Source organism: Lytechinus variegatus, chromosome 14 (assembly GCF_018143015.1).
Source record: "Lytechinus variegatus isolate NC3 chromosome 14, Lvar_3.0, whole genome shotgun sequence".
NCBI classification, from domain to species: Eukaryota; Metazoa; Echinodermata; class Echinoidea; order Temnopleuroida; family Toxopneustidae; genus Lytechinus; species Lytechinus variegatus.
The window spans coordinates 14,872,631-14,894,458 of NC_054753.1; the positions used below are offsets into that span (position 1 = coordinate 14,872,631).

Here is a 21,828-nt window from a genome sequence, read left to right on the forward strand (position 1 = left end):
TCAGTGTTCTTCTTCTTCTCTTTCTCTTTTTTTGTTTGAGAGTTTAGAGTGTTCATAATGTTCAATCTTCAAACATGAATCTCTCTGGTTTGCGAATAGTGCGTCCAGACCTCGTGTTTGTGAGTATGTCTGTTGAGATTGATTTAGCGTTAGAGTTAATGTTAGTGTTCGTTGGACGTTGTCTTCCTCTGGTTGAGTTTCTGTGGAGTGGTCTTCTTCGAACCTCACACGCTTTGGAGTTGGTTTGGTGGATGGAACTTCCCTCAAGTGAGATCGATTTCTCCTCAAGATTCCTCCGTTCAGCGTTGAAACTTCATATGATCGAGGTTCTTCACAGACTTTGGATACTTTGGGTGGTATCCAAGTGTTGTCTCTTGGATGCAGAACCCTCACTGGCTGTCCTACATGCAGTGGTGGCAAATCAGAACCTGCATGTCGATCATGCACTTCCTTCATTTTGTCTTGCCTATTCAAGAGATTTCCGGTAGCAGCAGAATCTCTCGAAAGATAGTGACTTGGCAATGTGGTTCGGATGGGTCTTCCAAACAACATCTCTGCTGGTGATCTCAAGTTATTGTCAACTGGTGTTGCTCTCAGGTGCATCATGGCTAGTTGACTGTCTTGGCTAGTTTGAGAACACTTCGTCAACAGATTCTTGATTGTACGAACCATTCTCTCAGCTAATCCGTTGGATCTTGGATAGTGCGGTGAAGAAGTGATGTGCTTGATATTCCACTTCTTGCACATGTCTTGGAATGGTTTCCCGACAAATTGTGGACCGTTGTCGGACACAATCTCTTCTGGTGGACCGAACAAACTGAAGATTCCCGTCATCTCTCTTGCTATAGCTGCACTGGATGTATCGGTTAGCTTAGCAATGATCGGATACTTGGAATAGTAATCAGTAACGAGTAGATACTCTTGTCTATTGAGCATGAACAAGTCAGTTCCCAGTCTGGTCCATGGTGCTGGTGGTACATCATGGGGATGCAGTGGCTCTTTCTGCTGTCTTGCTTGGTGTTTCTGGCATGTTTCACAGTGCTTTATCAACTGATCAATGTCCTTGTTGATGTTTGCCCAGAACACTGTCTCACGAGCAAGTCGCCTCGTGCTTTCGATTCCCATGTGACCTAGATGAAGCTGTCTAAGGATGTCATTCCTTAGTGTCTTCGGTATGATGACTTGACTTCCCTTGAAGAGTACTCCGTGTGATACTCCGATTTCATCTCTGTAAGACCAAAATTGACGAAGGGATGTCAGCAATTCTTGGATGGTCTCAGGCCATCCCTGAGTGACTATTTGCCATAGTGATCTGAGAACAGGATCATTAGCTGTTTCTCTCTGAAGCTCTGTTCTCTTGTGTTGTCCGAAGTATATCAAGTCAATCTGGTGCGAATCTTCGGCTTCAGAGCAGATGGATTCCACTCTGACATCTAGCGGAACATCGCGTGCTTCCTTGGGATTAGGAAGTCGGCTCAAGGTATCGGAAAGAATCATGTCTTTTCCTGGTCGATACTTGACTTGACATCGGTATCCTTGGACTTTGATAAGCAATCTCTGTAGACGTGGTGGTGCACTTCTAAGAGGTTTCTTCCATATCATTTCCAATGGTCTGTGGTCTGTTATGACGGTAAATTCCTTCCCGAACAGATATGTATGGAAGCGGTTGATACCAAACACTAGGGCTAAGGTTTCCCTCTCTATGTTGGAATAGTTGGACTGTGCAGTGGAAAGACTTTTGGATGCAAATGCAACTGGTTTGCCTTGCTGGAGCAGGCAAGCTCCTAGCCCTCTCATCGATGCATCTACCTCAAGAGTTGTCTCTTTCTTTGGGTCATAGAATTGTAGACATGCACCTGATGATACTGCACTTTTCAGGCTGGTCAAGGAATGTTCATGATCATCGTCCCAGTGAATGGTACTTCCTTGAGTAGAAGTTCTCGAAGTGGCGCTGACTTCTCTGAGAAATTAGGAATGTATGCTGCTAGCTATGTGAATAATCCTAGGCATCTCTCAACATCTTCTTTGTCCTTGGGTGATGGCATTGATGTGATAGCTTCTACCTTGCTCGGATCTGGGTAGATACCTGATCTAGTGTACTTGGAACCGAAGAAGTTGATGGCTTCCTTCTTGATAGTACACTTGGAGCTGTTGAACACTAAGCCTTCTTGCTTTGCCGTCTCCATGAGTAAGTAGAGATTCCTATCGTGTTTCTCCTCCGTTCTTCCAACGATCGCTATGTCATCTGCGATGCATATGCAGCCTGGCACATTTTGGACATTCCTATCCATATGCTGCTGGAAGATATCCTGACTAGTACATAACCCAAATGGTAGTCTTTGGAAGCAGTACCTTCCAAATGGTGTACGGAATGTGGTGAGATCCTGGCACTCCTCTGCTAGGTGAACCGACCAGTAACCAGCCTTCGCGTCTAAATTAGAGAAGTACTGAGCTCCTGCGAAGACAGGTTGGACCTCTTCCAAGGTTGGTACCTTGTGCGGGCATCTCTTCAAGGCATCATTTAACCTCCTGGGGTCAAGACAAATCCTAATGGATCCATCTTTTTTCACAACAGTGGTCATGGAGCTGCACCAATCGGTGTGGTACTCAATTTTTCTGATGACTCCTTGCTGCTCCATATTGTCCAGTTCCGCCTTGATTTTGTCTTTCAAGTGTACGCTGCACTTGCGGGGTGCGTCTATGGTAGGTTTAGCATCATCCTTGACATGAAGCATTGCCTTCCCCCGGAAATTACCAATAGCATCAAACTGATTCAGATATTCTTGTTTGAGATCCCTTACACTTGTGATAGGTGTTTGCTTAGGTTTAGGATTGGTTGTAGGTGTTTTGTTGTGCATTGAGTGAATTGTGATAATTCCAAGGTCAGTGCAACCTAACAACCCTAGGATCGCTGGACCATTGACATCTGCTACATAAAATGTATGTGTTGACCATTTTGTACTCTTGTATCTACACTTTATGTCTAGTGTACCCTTACATGGAATTTGTGTCTCTCCGTAAGCTATAAGTTTTATTGTTGTTTGTTTCACTACTGATTCCCACTTTGGACCGTAAATTGCTTTGGCGGTACGTACTGTGATAGTGTTAGCACTTGCCCCCGAGTCCACTTTTAGGTAAAGCTTATGTTGACCTACTCTCTGTGGGCATATTATGTCAATGTTAGCAAATGCTACAGTACCTTCTGGATTTACAACTGTGTGTGGTCCATTAGTGTGTATGGTGTCGAATTGTGCTACGTTGAATGGACTATCTGTAGATTGATAATGATCATGATCTGTGGTAGTATCATGTGTTATGTCCATTTCGCTTATTGGTTTACTCTTTCGACTTTGATCGTGATTTGTTTTGTCTTGGTTTCCGATCATCAGATACCGTGTCGGATCTTCGGTCATCTGATCTACGATTCTGTTTACGACTACGATCATTTTTCGATTTACGACAGAATTTGGCCCAATGGCCCTTGGTGCCACAGGCACGGCACTCATCGTCATACGCAGGGCACTGACGAGGTTTGTGGAAACGTCCGCAGTTACCACATGCTTTTCGTCCCTGGTTACGCTTGAACGAATCGATATTCTGTTTAGGGTCTAGTGTCTCAAGACATTGTCGGCTCGCAGCAACTGCCTCGTATTTACGACCTTCTACCAAAATTTGTTCGACCTTGTAACCTTTCGGTTGATCTAGCAATGACTTTTGGAATTCGAGACTTGGAGTTGACGCAATCACTAGCTCCATGATTCGCTCATTTAACTCAGCTTCCTCGAAATCGCAATTTTTGGCTTTGTCCCTACACCTGGTTACGAATTCATCGATCGTTTCATCTGGTTTCTGCCTGTACCGCATTAGCTCTAAGCGGTGTATGCGAAAATTGATATTGACCTTTAACTGTGCCTCTAATGGTCTCCATAGCTCTTGCGGTTTTTCTTTATCGGTCTCTGATAGCCCCGATGCATTGATTCGACGCAAGCCTTCATTGCCTACAGCAATCTTGATTTTTATAGCCACTTTTCTCTGATCAGTTATGTCTTGGTCTGCTAGAATCAGCTCCATTTTTTGTCTGAAAAGCTGGAACTCTTCGGGTAGGTCTGTTGCCTCCCAGTTCATTTCTGGATATTTTCCACTACTCATTGTGTATGTTCGCTGTACGTATTAGGTATTTAAATGAATGAGTGTAGATATTAATGTCTGATTATATCCACGTGTGAACGCTCCTTACAGTCACAGGTCGACTGGTGATGATACCTGTAACGCACTCACAGCCCTGTGTGAATGTCATTAGGTGTTTCATGCAGTGAAAATGCTGGTCACTCCCACTCTTTTCTCACACTCCAGATTTACAATTAATATTAGGAAAATATTAATTCATTGTTCACACTCCAGTCCAGAAAATTAAGTAATTTAGGTTTTATCAACTTTTAGTGTATGTTGATCTTATGATGCAGACCTCTGTGCCAGTGATTGAACATGTTATAGTTATAACTTATTCAGGCTATATTTGATTGTTAACATTGCTATATTTGATTGTTAACATTGCTATATTTGATTGTTAACATTGCTATATTTGATTGTTAACATTTACCGTTCGCATCTCGCTCCTTCTCACAGCACTGTGTGATTTGCTGTGACAGTGCATTGGGTATGCAGAGTACGGTACAGTAGCGATGCGATAGCCGGGGCGAGCGGGCACCCGTTGGGTTAGTAGGTTATGAAGCATGCGAATTTCGGTAAAAAGACATGCAGTTTACTTCCCAACACTACAGTAGCTGGTTACTTGATCCTTGTCATTTCAAAGGCGATCACTGGTTTCCGCTGCCACCATGATCCAATACAAAGGACTCTGGTGGAGACTTTGGTAGTGAACTTATATACAGGTTTATTATACAGGCCAGCTAGGCAGGTCAATCAACATGCATGGTATCCATGTTGCGGGAGGTGTATGAAGTGCTTAGATATCCATACTGAAGCAGGGTGATATGGTTCTATGGTGATGGCTTGCAATTCTGGTAGAGTAGAAGAAAATATTAATTTTTCATAGGATTACAAAGCATTGTTTCTCCATGCAGAGGGTATGTTTTTAGAGAGTGTATGTATTTTAGCCCTGTGGAAGGGAAAAGATTATTTTGAAAGATCATTTTGAAAAACATGTCATATTATTGCCCGTCGAAATTTCACCTTCAACAAATTTTCTACCGTGCAATTTTAATCCCAGTCCCACACTTGACTATTTGTGATGTTGTATCAACAAGGCAGGCGCAGGCCACTGCTGGAGCAGTGCTGTTAAAAATCCCCTGAAGCAAGTAAATTTGTACGCTCTAAATATGCATGAAACATCGAAATGACCTTAAAAGATTATTCTTGTTCATAATGGAAATGATTTTTCAGTTATCAGTTTCAACGGCAAATAAAGTCATTCAGTAAATGGATTCAACAGACAACGCCAACGGCTACGACTTTTTTTGAGAAAGTCATAAACCGGGAAAAAAGCAATTTATCATTTTTTATGGCCATAGGGCCTTTTTTCAGGCCTTAAATTAAACACTTCCACATAATAGATCTACCTTCCTCCATTTTCATGATTTTTCCCCACAAGAGAAAAAACCCCTCTCCATTTGTCTTTTTATTTTAAAGTCTGTCTATAAGTAGTATAACCTCCCTTTTTTCCTTGACCTGCCCTGGGATAAACTGAAAAATTTGCTGTCTGGGAGGAATTTTTTAGCATTTTATTTTTTCGGTAGGTAGGACAAAAAAAAGCATTTCTAATAGAAAGCATTACCTTAATATATTCTTTATATTAGCATTATTATTATTAGACATTGCTCTAAATATCCGTTCTCCTGTAAGAGCCCTGTGGGCATGCCTGAGCACAACATACGCCATTCTTAATAATAAAAAACCCTTTACAGTGTCAACTTGACGCTCCCCCATGACCAGCGTCAAATATTTAACCCTATTTGACGCTCCAGTAAAAAGTTGGAGCGTCAACTTTTTATGAAATGCGCTGCAGCGTCAAATATTAAACTTGACCATGTTGACACTGCAAGTGGAAATTTGACGCTGTTTTGGGACTTGACGCTGACGCTCTACCTTTATGAAATGGGCCCCAGATGACGAGATCACAGATCTAGTCATCTGATCATCTCTCCCACAGGATGTAAAGATCTCGTCATCTGGGCCCGTATTCCATAAACAAGATAAGCTTTTTGCTTAAGTCTTAGCAATTTGTCTTAGCATTTTGCTTGTCTAAGAAATCTTCCCTAACAATATTCTATAAACTTTAAGACATTTGTCTCAAGTCAGGCAATATGGCTAAGCCAAAGTCTCAAATTCTATGACCTTCAGTGACCTTCTTAGTGATAAATTGCTGCAGAGGTCACTGCAACAAACTTACAAAAATGTGACTAAAGTTGTTTTTTCTTAAAAATTTGGATTTTATTGAAACTAATTACAACTATTATAGTAAGAGAAGAGCATTCATCACACATATAAGGTAAGCATTTTTAATTCAACTTATCTATATTTTTGTTAATTACCAAAACATTTCAATCCCAAACCGAGTGACTTGCACAGTTTTTTTGTGTATCAGTCCCATATATTACTTTTCATGTATTGTTTGTCAAAATATATATTGAATGTATATTCCTCTCGACATCTTTACTCTATCTTCAGTTTAAGTAGACCTAGGCCCCCTAAGGGAAAACTTTTGTAACTTTTGAGACTAGTCTTGGGTCTAACATTAGGCCTAGATCTAGCCTAGGCCCAATTAGATCTATAATATTCGTCTGTTTGCAGGAGTATTAAACATTGTCATTGTTTTTTACTTTTTTTTACTAGTTTCATGAAGGCTGCAAAACGTAACTTTGACCTTTGTTAGTCTAGTAGTGGCATGCCATAGCCCATAGTGGATCGAGCAACCGAGACTGAATCTATATAATACATCATATAGGCCTAGACCTATATTAGTATTGGTCTAGTCCTAGAACAACATTCAGGACTTAGCCTGGCTTAGCCTTACTTAGGACAGGGATATATTTACATGTAGAACTAGAATAGATCTGACTTAGAGTTAGGCCTAGATCTAGCCCTAGACCAAAAGCTTCTGTCTCCGACTGTATTTTGTTTTTTCTGCTAAACTACGAGTACGACACTCGACAGTCTAACAACATTACGTTGGACTAGACCCTAATCTCACCAATGTGATATGACAGTCAAAATTGTCAGAAACTTTTAAATAAATTCCCAGAAACGACGGTTATTCCTGTCTACAGTGCTACTGCTAGGCCTATCGCTATGGCATATGCATTGCTTGCCAATTACGGTCTACGCCTAAAGTTAGATCTAGGCCTAGTCCTGACCTAGACATCTAGGCCTATGTAGATTCTAAGTAGATCTAGGCCTAGGTCTACTTTTTTTTAGGTCCATATGTTTGTTTGGAGGAGTTCTTAATTTATATATTTTGGGGAGTTTGTTTAGATCTAGGTTTCTAGAAAACAGGCCTAAAGTAAAGCCTAGACCAATAGCTCAGTCTAGACTGGGGCCTAGGCCCACATTTATATAAAAATTTACTTTAGGTCTAGGCAACCTAGCCTATAGTATTATGGCTATACTTTCTTCTATTCATTCTAGATTCTATTTCTAGCCTAGCCGGTAGCCCTAACGTTAGGACTGGCTGATCTAGTCAGACTAGTCTACTGTTTGATCTAGAATCTCTAACGTAGGCCTAGATCTAGACGAAAAATAAGACTAAAAGCTAGACCCTATCTAGATCTAGGTCCTAGTAGAAGTAGAACTAGGCCTATATCAATCTAGGTGTTCATAGTTATAGGTCGAGATCTAGAGTAGAGACTTGTAGACTCTATCAAAATATAGATTCTAGTTCTAAAAAAATAGTAAATGTAGGCTAGTCTAGATCTATTTATCTAACATTAGGCCTGAAAAAGGAAGTAGGCTAGGGATCTAGCATTAAGTTGAATCCAGCCAAATGTGAATTTCTTCTTTTTGGCTCCAAAGTACCGGTACATCTTAGTAAAATCCACATCGACTCAATCTCATTTTCTGGCCTCACTGTAAAACTGTGAAGTTCTTGTTGCAATCTCGGTATAGTTTTTGATTCTCACATACATGTCTAATCACATTTCTTTTATTTGCAGATCAGTTCGCTACCAATTGCGAAATATTGGTTTTATTAGGAAATACTTGTCTCGACCGGCCACAGAAAAATTGGTTCACGTAACAAATTTTCCAATATAGACTATGTCTTGCAGATCTATACCTCAAAATCAATGTGTGAGCCAACTTTTATAAGAATTGGTTGAAAACTAAAAAGGGTTTCAGACCACAAGATTTTCACCTAATTTCATTATATAATATGTTGTTACCTTGGCAACACGATTTCTGACACAGACAAAAAATATTCTTGCACATTTTCAACTCAAGGCTGATGTGTGTGCCAAATTTCATGAGCATTGGTTGAAAAAGATGAAAGAGTTTGAACTACAAGATTTTCGTTATATAATATTTCGTTACCATGGCAACATGATTTTTGATACAGGCAAAAATATGTCTTAGACAGCTGCAACTCAAGACTAATGTGTATGCCAAGTTTTTAGGAGAATAGACCAGTTGAAAACTGATAAAGTATTTCAATCATAAGATTTTCATTTATTTTTGGTATTTTTTTGTTACCATGGCAACACAATTTTTTATGTAGGCATAAAATATGTTTTGCACATCTTCACATCAAGACTAATGTTTGTGCCACATTTAATGAAAATTGGTTAAAAACTGAGGAAGTAGTTAGAACAGCAAGATTTATACATAATTTTTGCCAATATATACCGTTACCATGGAAACACAATTTCCGACACTTGCATAAATGTGTCTTGCACATCTTTTCCTCAAATCCAATGTGTGAGCCAACTTTCATGAGTATTGGTAGAAAATTAATGAAGTATTTTAAACGGCAAAATTTTGGCCATAATATACTGTTACCATGGCAACATAATTTCTGAAAAAGAAAAACACCTTCCACCTCCTTACCTTAAGACCGATGTGTGTTCAAAATTTCATGAAAATCGGTTTAAAAAATGAGGTAGGAGCTCGAAATGCAATATAGGTATAAATTATAAAATTTTGTTGGCTGAATTACCTTGAAACTAATACACTTAAGACAACTCACAGCTGTCTTAAAGTTAGGGCTAAATTCTTAGCCATGTTGTATTTATGAAATACAGAATCTGCAGTTTTAAGAAAAGTTACTTAGCCATTCATCCTATATCTGGCTTAATTGTGCAAACCTCTTAGCCAAATTCTAAGACAAAATTCTTAGCCAATTCTTTATGGAATACGCGTTTTGGCTAAGATTTTTATCTTAGACAGAAAAATAAGACAAAATGCTTAGATTTTTTACTTAAGCATGCTTATCTCGTTTATGGAATACGGGCCCAGACCATCTATCCCACGTGATGTAGGCATGACGAGATCCAAGATTTCGTCATCTTATTGTTTTCCTAAGAGATGAAGACCTGATGAGATCCAAGATCTTGCCATCTGATCATCTCTTTCAAAAGATGTAGACATGATTAGATCATAGATCATGTCATCTGATTATCTACATGATGTAGACATGACAAGATCCAATATCTTGTCATCTGATCATCTGTCCCACAGGATATAGTCATGGCGAAATCACAGATCTAGTCATCTGATCATCTCTTCTAAGGGATGTAGACATGACGAGATGATTATAGGGACATCTGGGTGGCACCTTTAAGTTTCCATACTTAAGAATGACTTGTCAGCCTGTTTAACAATGTGCTACACAGTTCCAACTACAAGAAATTTTGAGGAAGGCTAAAGTGATTCCTCAAACCTGGGAAAGATCCAAATGTGCCTAAAAGCTACAGGCCAATCTCCCTAATTATTCTGATATCTCTACAAGCTACTTGAGCATCTTATCTTGAACAAAAAGATGGCCCTATTATAGAACAGCATATCATATTCCTAACCAGACTGGGTTTTAACTTGGGAAATAATATACAGGCTAGATTCTCAACCAGACTCAGTTCACTGAGGACTTCCGACTTAATACGGTAACTAGCTAACGGGTATAGAAAACGTTCTTGAATTACCAGCTGCATCTTATACTGTGGTCTACTCGTAAAACTATACACAACATTGATGACATCCATCTAACCAAACTCATCAAACTTCTCCTAGAAAACATAAATCTCTTTATGTAGCTAATCAGGAAGACTAGCGGGTAAAGATTTCAAAAGAATCGACAGTCACAAGTAGTGTTTTTGCTCGAGTCCAGTGTTCTTCAAACCCAAAGGCCTTGCATGGTCTGCTAGAATCCTCATGCTTTGAGGAAACTTAAAACAACCTATGGTTGGAATTTCACTCTAGCACTGCGACCATGCAATATATTTTGGTGTCACCCTTGATCAGTCTCATTAAGAGTGAAGCAGGACAGTGAGGATCCATAATAACCTTCTCCGGAACTGACAAACTCCTCCACCAATACTCTGCTACAGAGTATGCATGTGGTGTCTTGGACCTACCTCTAGACAACACTTGTGGGACTATCACAAACTATATAAGGCCAAAAAATGTGAAGAATCTGATATACGCAGATCAGTAGCTATACCACAGAGCTCTCAGCAAAGCGAGGATATTGCGTCCATCCAATCTATGATGCCAAACTAGTTGAAAAAGCCTTAAATCTTGTAAACATATTTTTAATTCTGTCCAACCTCTGGCAGAGTCACCATTATGACTAAGTGCAAGTTATGGGAAGAGAAGTGCAGTATCAACCAGCATCGTGGTAAGTTGCATCTACATTCTAAAGAGCAACTACACCAGGTTACAATCTAGATAGGAAAGCTTGCAAGTCTCTCGGGGAGTATACATACATGTAGATGATAACTGTAATGCCTAAAATTAATTGAGGCATTTCACATATCATGTCGAACCCCCCCCCCCCCCCCCGATGCTCTAACCTCAGTCATGAATATACTAGCCAAAAAAGACTTTGGGCCCGTTTCATAAAGAGTTACATCAGATGTCGGTTCTCATAATGGAAACGTACAACAGATTCTGCTGTACGTTTCCATTATGAGAACCGCCATGGTAACCTTGATTTTGATTGACTGCTGAATCCTGTTGCCATGGTTGTTGCCATAATGGCAAAGTTACAGCAGTTGTAACTCTCTATGATACGGGCCCCTTGAGTCCGTTACATAAAGATTTTCAACTATACAGATGATATAGTTTTGTTATTTTTAATATACCATTTGGGTAAAGATTGCAGATCTCAACATTTGACTGCTGAGGAAAGCGGAAGGTCAAATACCTCAAAAAATCAATTTATCATATCAACCAGTGATGCCGAGTACCAACATTTTTACATTTTAAGGTCTTTTTTTTTGAGATACTCAAATTTCAAAATATGTTGATATTCAAAATATTCAAACATGTTAATCAAGAACAATGGATGCAAAACATCAATATTCTGATATTTTAAAGACATTGACCTTAAGGTCACTGTACTCAAGAGGTCAGGAGAGGTCAAATCTGATTGGATTGGAATTTTTAAATGAAGATATGGTTAAAATGGTGAAAGTTAAATGATTTATTCATTACTTTTAAGTGCTATAACAAGGGTGAAAGTTAAATGATTTAATAATTACTTTTTTAAGTGCTATGATCAGACCTGTGTTTCATTTGTAAAAATGAAAAATTCAGCATTGTGCTGGAATAAATTATATTGCAATTTTTTTCACGAGAGGCTTGTTTATCACAAACCACTGACGCTAAGTATCGATATTTTAATATGTTAAGGTTATTGACCCTTGCCAGTGCTCCATTGCAAAAGTCAACATATATAATACTTTCTAGAATATCAGGTTACATTAAAAGTCAATATTGAATAACAATCTTGTTTGGATTATCAATACATTTATCATGAACTAATGATGCGAAACATAAATTTTCGGATATTTTGAGGTCGTTGCTCTTAAGGTCATTGACCTCGTGAGGTCAGCAAAGTTCAAATCTGACTTGCATCCTAATTTTAAGTCGAAGCCTATGGTAAGATATAACACTGGTGAAAGGTAAATGCTTTAATCATAATTTTTAAAGTGCAATGAACAGACCATGCAGTCTTTGTACTACTATTAGTAATCATGACTGAAATTTTTTACGTTGGCCGCCATTTTGGATTTAAGCAAATTAGACGTCTTTCCACTTATTGGATTAAAAAAAAAACTTTTAGTATGTAATTTTGGAGACTTCAAGGATGTGCATTGCGGTAAAGAATTCATGTTGGAATTTTTTTTGGTTGACCCCCTGAATCATTAATTTTTCCTGGACTTTAAAGCTCACATTTTTTTCACAAATTTGAAAAAATGAAATGTGGTTGCGTTTATTTTGATAGACACTAGCTCTACAACATGATATAGCCAGAGGGCGCGACTTTGACAGCCCCTTGAGAGGGTAGGCGTCAATGTGCCAGCCTTTTTATGTAGCTGATAGAGAAAAGCCTAATCTTAACTATCCAAGTGGTTAAAAAATAAATGCATACAATTTTTAACTACTGTCATGACTGTGAACACTACATACATTATACATATTAGTCTATGAAAATGAATACAAATCGCGACATTTGTGAAAGTTGAGTAGTCAATTTTGATACCTTATGATTTTTTTTTTAAATAATCGGGCCAAGTTAGAATTGTATACACATGATAATAGTATATCAATAAAGTTTTCTGGAACATTTCAAGGCAATTGCTTTATTTTTGTTATATTTATGTAAAATCATGTAAATCTAAAATTTTCAATTTTAAATGACAAAAATGCAGTTTTATACTTAAAATCTCGGCCAAATTATTTATTTTAAATAGTACGAAATTATAGGAAATTTATTTTTATTTCATATTACACTAATTTAGTGGCAATCTAATGTTCATGTCAAAATCTATGTACAAAAATTCAAATTTTCTAAAAATTCGACAGCCATTTTGGATTTATGCAATTTAGACGTCTCTCCACTACTGGGATTTTTCAGGACTTTTAGTTTGTCATTTTGGGGACTTCAGGGAAATGCATTGTGGTAAACATAATTATATTGCAATTTGTTTGCGGTTGACCCCCAAAATCAGTTATTTTTCTTGGAATAATAGCTTTTTGGGGGGACGCACTGTACAAATAATGCACGCAGCATTATAATTGAAAAGTAGAGCACGCGAGGTTTCTTTAGATAGGTGCCGCACTGTGCACGAGCCGCTGGCGGCGGGTGCGCAGTGGACGTGCACCATCTGAAGAAACCGAGCTTTCTCTGCATTTACTTTTACACACGACAGAGCAAGTGCATTGTTTGTTTTATAAAAAAACCAACACAGAAACAAATTCTTAAAAAGTTACAGTACACTTTTGTTTGACTTCTCCCGGACTTCAACCACACTGTTCTGCTTGAGCGTGTTGATTTTCGTTGCACACATTTTGCACGGCCGTGCAATGCCCCTAAAAAAAGAATGGATGTCATGTGACGCGTATTGGCCAATCGCAATGCTTGAAATAACACACCTATTCTATAAAATATTTTAATCAAAGTGATTTGCGTATTAATTTCAAGATTTTCCCATTATATTAAGGATAAGGCAAATCAATTAATTTTGACAGCCATCTTGGATTTATGCAAATTAGATGCCTTTACCCTATTCGGATAGTTTGGGACTTTTATTATGCTGTAATAGGGAACTCACAGAAAGTGGTGAAACAAATTATGTTGCAATTTGTTCCAAGTTTGGTCCAAAATGGGGCTAAAATGACTGGACTACAAGTTAGATGCGGGCGCGGGAGCCGATCGAACTCGCCGCTCTGACCGGCTGAATAGATCATGACGGGCGCTCTAGATCCCTGGAGCGAGAAATCACGAGGGTCTCACGGAACGGGAAAAAATGGGAATATCTCTGGCTTTTTTAATTGGTGATGCTCTGGAACGGAAATGTATAGGCTGAAAATTGGGGTCTCAACCGCGTCACATATACCCCCCCCCCCTCCCCGGTTAAAAATTAAGCAAAGTCTCACATCTTGCTTGAGTTGCCCCACTTGCATGAAATTACTTGACATCAAAGCGAGCGAGCAAAAATTAGAGGATTTGTATTATTTTATCAATTTTACTATACTATAATTTAAATGAATGCAATCTCTAATTATTTCAATGCATTGTGCAATATAGGTAGTGCTATGTCTTGCCCCCTCCCGATGCCTCCCTTTCTCCTTCCTCTGCACTTCTTGCCCCTCTCCTGTTGGGTAGGCGCGGGGAGGAGATGGTGCCTCGTAGTTTTCTTTTCTGTGTTGATATTATGTCTGTATATGGTGCACTATTTCTTTATAATTGTCGTTCATACTTTTGCATGTCTTCACTTATGTATTTTTAGATGTTTTCATGAAATGTATGTATGTAAATTCCAAAACAAATTTCCTTTATGGACTGGAATAAATTGAATTGAATTTTGTTCTCATACAAACCTAATTCATCTGAAACGGGAGAAAAAATCGTATTTCAAATTAAGATTCCAAAATTTAAATGCCAAAACAGAATACCGAATTAAAATTACAAATACAGATTCCAAATTAAAAATCCAAATTATTACCCTTTGGGAGGGGGCTGGTCGTTTCGCTCTTTTGCTCACCGCCAACCCCACCCTCTTTGAGGATCACATGCAAAATTTCCAAATTAAAAATCTAAATTATTTTCTGGGGAGGGGGTTGATCGTTTCGATATTTTGCTCAGCCCCCCCCCCCCCCCCACCTCCCCCTTGAGGATCACGTGTGAGATGGGAGATGTTACTGGCTGACTTACATTTACCGATTTTTCAAGCAAGTTATCACCAAGCCATCCAGATATCGGCACGAATGCGACGGCCTTTGGGTTGTAGCCGACTGTCTTGAGGTAATCAGAGACTTCATTCACAATTTCATTGAAACGGCTTTCGCTGTACTTAGTGGAGTCCATCTTGTTAACAGCGACGATGAGCTGTTTCACACCTAGGGTATAACAGAGCAGGGCATGCTCACGTGTCTGCCCTTCTTTGGATATACCGGCTTCAAACTCGCCTGTACCAGCAGCCACCACCAAAACGGCACAATCAGCCTGTAATAGATGATGATAATAATATTAGTAGTAATAATGATAATAACAACAATGATAATTAGAATAATAATAATTTTACCCGTATTTGACATCTGAGCTGGTAATCTATAAAACCGTATCGCCCGAGATTTCCTGAATATCGGGAAGGGATAGGTAGGTATATTCATGATATTTTTTGTATTTTGCTCTCTATGGGCGTATTGACTTTGCATGCAGAGACGACGCAAAATACCTTAGGGTGATTACATACGTGTCGATCGGGACGTTTATAGAACATTTGACTTGAAAATGAATATCATACCCTTGATGAATTTCAGCAATTGATATCAAATCTTAATAGATTACCGCTATATATTCTTTTACATTTTAATTGCCGTAACCTAAAAAGAAATTTGGATGCTCTTAGTTCATATCTACATCACATTAATTCATATCAATCCATTATCGCAGTTACTGAAACATGGCTCAAAGAAGGTGATGAGGAAGGTTATAATTTACCAGGGTTTTCGTTTACTGCAAAATCTCGTACAATGAAGAGAGGGGGTGGTATAGGTATTCATGTACGCAGTGATATACAGTTTAAAAGAAGACAAGATCTTGATATCTTCAATGATAATATTGAAAGCATGTCCATAGAAATCAATTCGAAACCAACTAATCATATAATATCCGTGATTTATAGACAACCAAATCAATCAAAGGTAAAATTTATGGATGACATAACCATACTTTTAAATAATATTTCAAAGGAAAAGAAACAGTCCACACTATTGGGTGACTATAGAGTCACCCAATAGTGTGGACTGTTTCTTTTACACTCTAAAGACTGTGGTGTTAAAACTGACACCAGTTCCTGTTAAAAGAGGACCACACCCTGAATTAAAATTACACCCTAGAGATTGAACATAACACCAAAGAGTGTAAATGTAACAACCAAAGGTGTTGTAATAACACCTATGGGTGTAAAACTAACACCGCCCATTCAACACCGGTGTAAAACATCTGGTTTGGTCCACTATGTACACCGATTAACACCTGAGTTTTTGCTGTGTAATATAAATATTCTTCACTATAACATAAATTCTTCAGATATTGATTTTGTTGATATTCTGGCTACATTTTCCTTCTATCCACAAATAGTAACCATGGTAAAATTGACAAGAATTACTCCAACATCAACGACCGCCTTAAAAAATATATGTTATATCCCCGAAAAGGTTTCGGGTATACTCACTGTAGATATCAGTGACCACCTATCTCCTTTTATTATTCTACCTGGCAATAATTCTAATAATAGTTTAGATTGTGTACAAGAACATGAAATCCGAGAGTACGCTGAAGCAAATTTATATCTATTCTGTAACCAATTGCCAGCCACTAACTGGTCACTTCTAGAAAATGAAAAAGATGTAAATAAGCAATTTGAAATGTTTATACACATGTATTCAAAACTCCATGATGATAGTTTCCCTATAAAAGTAAAAAAAAGAAACAATACTTTAAAAGAGATAAACCTTGGCTTACGAAATCATTGAAAAAAAATGTGCAAAAAGAAGCATTTACTATTTAAAAAATATGTTATAAATCCTACCGTCACTAACCATATGAATTATAAAGCACATAGAAATAAGGTGAACAGTGAAATAAGATATGCAAAACGTAAATACTTTGATGAAAAATTTCAGCATTTGAAAAATAATCCTAGAGCCACTTGGAAAGTCATCAATGAAATACTAAACAGAAAGCCAAAAGGTCAGAATATTAAGAACATAAACTGTGACGGAAATTACACCAGTGATGCTCATACAATTGCTGAATCCTTTAATATGTTTTTCACTTCTATTGGCAGTACTATGCGCAATAGAATTGCTGAAAATACCGATTGTATACATGACCACTCGCAATACTTTAAAGGTAACTAAGTAAAACCAATGTTTTTCACTGATATTACAGAAAATGATATTCTAAAGATCGCATTACAATTACAGTTAAAGAAGAGTCACGATTACGACGGCTTCAGTACTAAACTTATAAAGTCAACTATCAATTTTATTATTCACCCCCTGCATGTTATTATAAAAAAATCGTTAGAATCGGGTGTCTTCCATGATAGCCTTAAAACCGCAAGAGTTGCTCCCGTTTATAAAAGTGGTGACACAGATATTTTGAATAATTATCGCCCCATTTCGGTATTGAGTGTATTTAGCAAAATATTTGAAAAAAAATTGCTTGTGAAAAATTAATGTCGTTTTTAAGAAAAGTTGATATTTTATCTCCAAAACAATGGGATTCAGACAAGGCTAATATGATACAAATTTAGCTTTCATTGAGCTTGTTGACAAATTAGTGAAATCTTTTGAACAGATGAAGATAACTGTTGGGATATTCCTCGATCTGTCGAAGGCTTTCGATTGCATGGACTATCGTATTCTATTTGACAAATTATATGGCATTAGATGGTTAGTTCTTAACTGGTTTAAAAATTATTTATCAAACCGAAAACAATATGTTGCAATTATAAATATTAAATCTTCACCGGGATCCCTCAGGGTTCAATTCTAGGGCCAGTGTTATTCCTAAAATATTAGTACTCATACATCAGTGATACAATTTGCAGATGACACTAGTTTCTTCCTGTCAGGCAATAATATTGAATTGATGAAAAATAACTTACAAAATGAGTTGAAAATCTATGAGCAATGGTTTTTATGTAACAAATTACAAATCAATGCTAAAAAAATTTTCATATGTTATATTCCAATCGAAAGGCAGATCCATCAACTGTGATATGCAATTCATGATAAATAACATAAAAATAAAACGAGAAAATACTGTGAAATTTCTTGGCATATTGATAGACTCACAATTAACTTGGAAATATCATGTCGGTTATATTTCAGGGAAAATATCAAGATTTACTGGAGCATTATACAGAATAAGGGACCTCCTCCCACTGAGGATACTTGTAAATTTATATTATTCGATGATTTTCTCGCATCTTACTTATGGTATATCTGTATGGTGACAATGTCATAGATACTTTTTCCAAAGATTATTTCAACTTCAAAAGCAGTCTATCCGCATTATAACAAACTCAAATTATTATGCTCACTCCGAACCATTATTCAAAAAACTACAAATTATCCCTTTGAATGACCTTTATAAGTTTCACGTTGCAGTCTTCATGTATTCTATTATACATAATCTACTTCCTCTCTCAATGAATGAATATTTCCTCTATATCTATAACGTAAATAAATGTAACTGCAGAAATTCTACAGACCAATATATTCCACTTCTTAAATATGTTTCCAGAGCAAGTATATGCAATCAAGGGCCCCAGATTTGGAGCACCCTTCCAAATCATAGTCAATCATTAAACATACTCAAGAGAAAATACAAACATGCTCTCTTACATACTGTACTTTAATAGCTTACTCTGCTTCTTGCGTCATACAGCATGTTGGTGCAAATCATTTTTTTTTCTTCTTTTAAGTCATATTAATCATAAAATATAGAATAATTAAGTGAAATTCTAAATGTTATGTATACATCTGTATCAGTATATGTACATGTACTAATACATGTGAATACTCATTTGGCGAGGGGTATCTGGGTTTCAAAGAAAACACCACATTTTTAAAAAAGTTCAATGTCTGCTCTTTAATTTGATACTACTTATAATTATACCTGACGCACGCATGAATGAACAAAAACTATTTGAAGAAAGGATACCAAAAACTCATTTGGCGGGACGTATCTGAATTTCAAAAAAGAAAATCACATGCCTAAAAAGTTCAATATCTGCTCTTTTATTTGATACCTTAATCACAAGAAATGGTCCAGAAGTAAAAAAGTTATGTTTCCTAGAAACAATGCTTTTATTTCCATAATTTCGTGAAATAAACGTGTTTTGACCGGTTTCCCTCATAAGCACGGTTAACAAAAGACTAAATGCATGTCTGATCGTCAACAAAACGGAGTGTCGAGTGAGTTTGAACGCTAGCCTGTAAAACCTCTTCAATTTATGAAATTATTGAAATTCAGGCCTTATTTCAAATGACCAGAACTTTGATATTTCTTGACCATTTTAGGTAATTGGGGTGTCAAATTAAAGAGCAGATATTGAACGTTTTGGAAATGTGGTTTTCGTTTTGAAACCCAGATAAGGCCCGCCAAATGGTATCCCCTCTTCAAATTGTTTTTGCTCACTAATGCGTGAATGATTAATAATCTAAGTAATTTCAGGTGAAAGACAAGATTCTAAGCTTTACCATGGTAGGTCATTTGCAGGCGCGTACGCAAGGGGGGAGGTTAGGTAGGGGGTTCAACCCCCCCCCCCCCCTTCTTTTTTTTCTTTTTTTTTTTTGCTTGTCTCCCCAGAGGTCGGTCTGGTCAAGGAGTTATCGGGCAAGCGCCTGATAACTCCTTGGTCTGGTTACGGACAGTTCCCCTACCCAATAATGTATATGACAGCAATAATGAACAGAATCTCATGTATCCGACGAAAAACACAGAAATAATTTCCGCTCGCTTCGCTCGCTCCATTTTATTATATCTTTTATTTCCGCATGTCGCCGACATGATCACGGTATCGCCAGGCCATACATGATTATCATGATGTCAGAGATGCCAAGTTCAGAAAAATTTTATGCGTGAGATTTTCATGACTCAACGTCTCTGAGCGCGTGCGGCCAGTACTTACACTCGTACGTTGCGAAAAGTCGCGCGCGCGCGTTGCGCACTCATGAGATATGGGCTTCAAAACCATGCGATGCACGCACGCAATTCATCGTATCACGTACTAGCTGTGCGCTGACTGCACTCTTGATTCGTCTCGCGTGCCGGGCTAGACGCGAAGGCGGTCGGCCAGTCGTATAATCTGGTGAATAATGCTACTTTTTCTCTTTTTTTTTCTGTCAGGTGCCGATGCGTGAGAAAAATGGGTGCCATGCGTGAGATCGTGAGACGGACCCTGAATGCGTGAGTTTCACGCACAATGCGTGAGACTTGGTAGCTCTGTGATGTATACTTATGAATAGACAAAGACGTTATCTTACAAAATATTTTTTTACCAATATGAAAACCAAAATGACGGAAAACGCTAAAATGTCGGTTAGCTCGCTCCGCTCGCTCGTAATAATTTATGAAATTCCATAAGTATCTAGTCTCCTGTTCAAGGCCGTATTATGAGTGTTACGAATAGAAGGACATGTAGCATCGACTAATACTTGATTTACTAACAAACTATTGACAAGAAATGTATGTTTTGACGGGAAAACGCGAAAATTTCGGCTCGCTCACTCCGCTCGCTCGTAATCATTTATGAAATTTCTCAAGTTTCTAGTGTTCTGATCAAGGCCATATCATGAGTGCTACGATCCGAAGGACATGTAGCATCGACTATGATACCAACAAACTATTGACAAAAAGGTTATGTTTTCAACGCAAAAACGAGAACATTTCTGCTCGCTCGCGGGTCATGACCGCACTGTTACATACCCCATCCCCACTTAAATGTTATTGTCTTATTTGCAGCGCTGAAAAAAAAGGAAAAAAAATCATCACCTCCCCCCCCCCCCCCGCTCATCACTTTTTAGAGACTGGGCGGGAGATAAAAAAAAATCAGCTCGAAACCCCCCCCCCCCCCTTCAAAAATCCTGCGTACGCGCCTGGTCATTTGTATATTGTATTTGTGATTAGGTTATGATAAAATCACTGATAAATCTCGGTTTTGTTTTTTGTGGGACGCACTGTATATTTATATATATATATTGTACCGAACCGTATCGTTTCCGTATCTTCTTCCGAGTCAGTATTTTCAGTATCTCAGGAAAGTCGGTATTTTCCGTACTTCAGTAAAGTCAGTTTTTTCCGTACTTCAGTAAACATGGTAAAGTCAATATTTTCGGTACTTCTCACTTTTTCCAGTCAGTACTTCCAACATTTTCGTACTTCTGCTTTTCATTTCAGACCATGCATTCTGTAACTCCGTACTCAACATAACGACAGGCGTGAAACGAAATATTTCTTTCTTCAAACTTTATTAGACTACATGCTCACCCTGTCGCAGCAGGATTAAACAGAATTTAGGCAGAGTTTCAGGCAGAAAATACCACTTACAGGCCTAGTAGCCTGGTTTGTAATCGAGCATAAAGAAGACCTATATCGATCTAGCTCATTGATTCTGTTGGTTGAGTTCAGTGTGGACATGGTGGAGGTGGCGCTATCCATCGATATCCGATGATTTCCGCCAGGCTAAACGAGAGGGATTCCACCCTCCCCTGTACAGCTCTCGACATTCGATTTTGCTATATTGCACTGTGTGTGAGATATAGATTCACCGAGTAAAGGCGTTGTGTAGCATTCAGATCTAATAAGTATTTTGTTTAAACATCGTTTGTTAGATTTAACAGTTAGTACTCGTGCTTGTGTTTTCCTTTCATGGATGTGGGTGTTAGTTTATTGGTTTTAATAATGTGTCTTTCGAAAGCATTTATAAGCGCTGTACTCCATACCTTTGGTTTATTAAAAATCTGAGAGAAACAGAAGAAGAAAGAAAATGGTATCTATATGGAATTCCCAATAGAATCTCCAGATATAAATGTCTTGTCTTTTTTATTCTCTTTTTTTCCCCTCCTCCCTATTTA

The 21,828-nt window shown here is 38.0% G+C and overlaps 2 protein-coding genes across 2 annotated transcripts in view; both read right to left on the reverse strand.

Moving 5' to 3' along the window:
* LOC121427945 (uncharacterized protein K02A2.6-like) lies at positions 1-1,797 on the reverse strand. Its single transcript, XM_041624522.1, has one exon. The coding sequence runs from the start codon at positions 1,795-1,797 to the stop codon at positions 1-3; it is 1,797 nt and encodes a 598-aa protein (XP_041480456.1).
* A 12,756-nt stretch (positions 1,798-14,553) lies between these two features.
* Positions 14,554-21,828, reverse strand: part of LOC121427946 (elongation factor 1-alpha-like) — a 57,520-nt gene continuing 50,245 nt past the window's right edge. The window contains exons 4-5 of the mRNA XM_041624523.1: positions 14,888-15,178; positions 14,554-14,562 (exon numbers count right to left, since the gene is read on the reverse strand). Of these exons, the coding sequence (XP_041480457.1) occupies positions 14,554-14,562; positions 14,888-15,178 (300 nt within the window). The remainder of the gene's footprint in view (positions 14,563-14,887; positions 15,179-21,828) is intronic.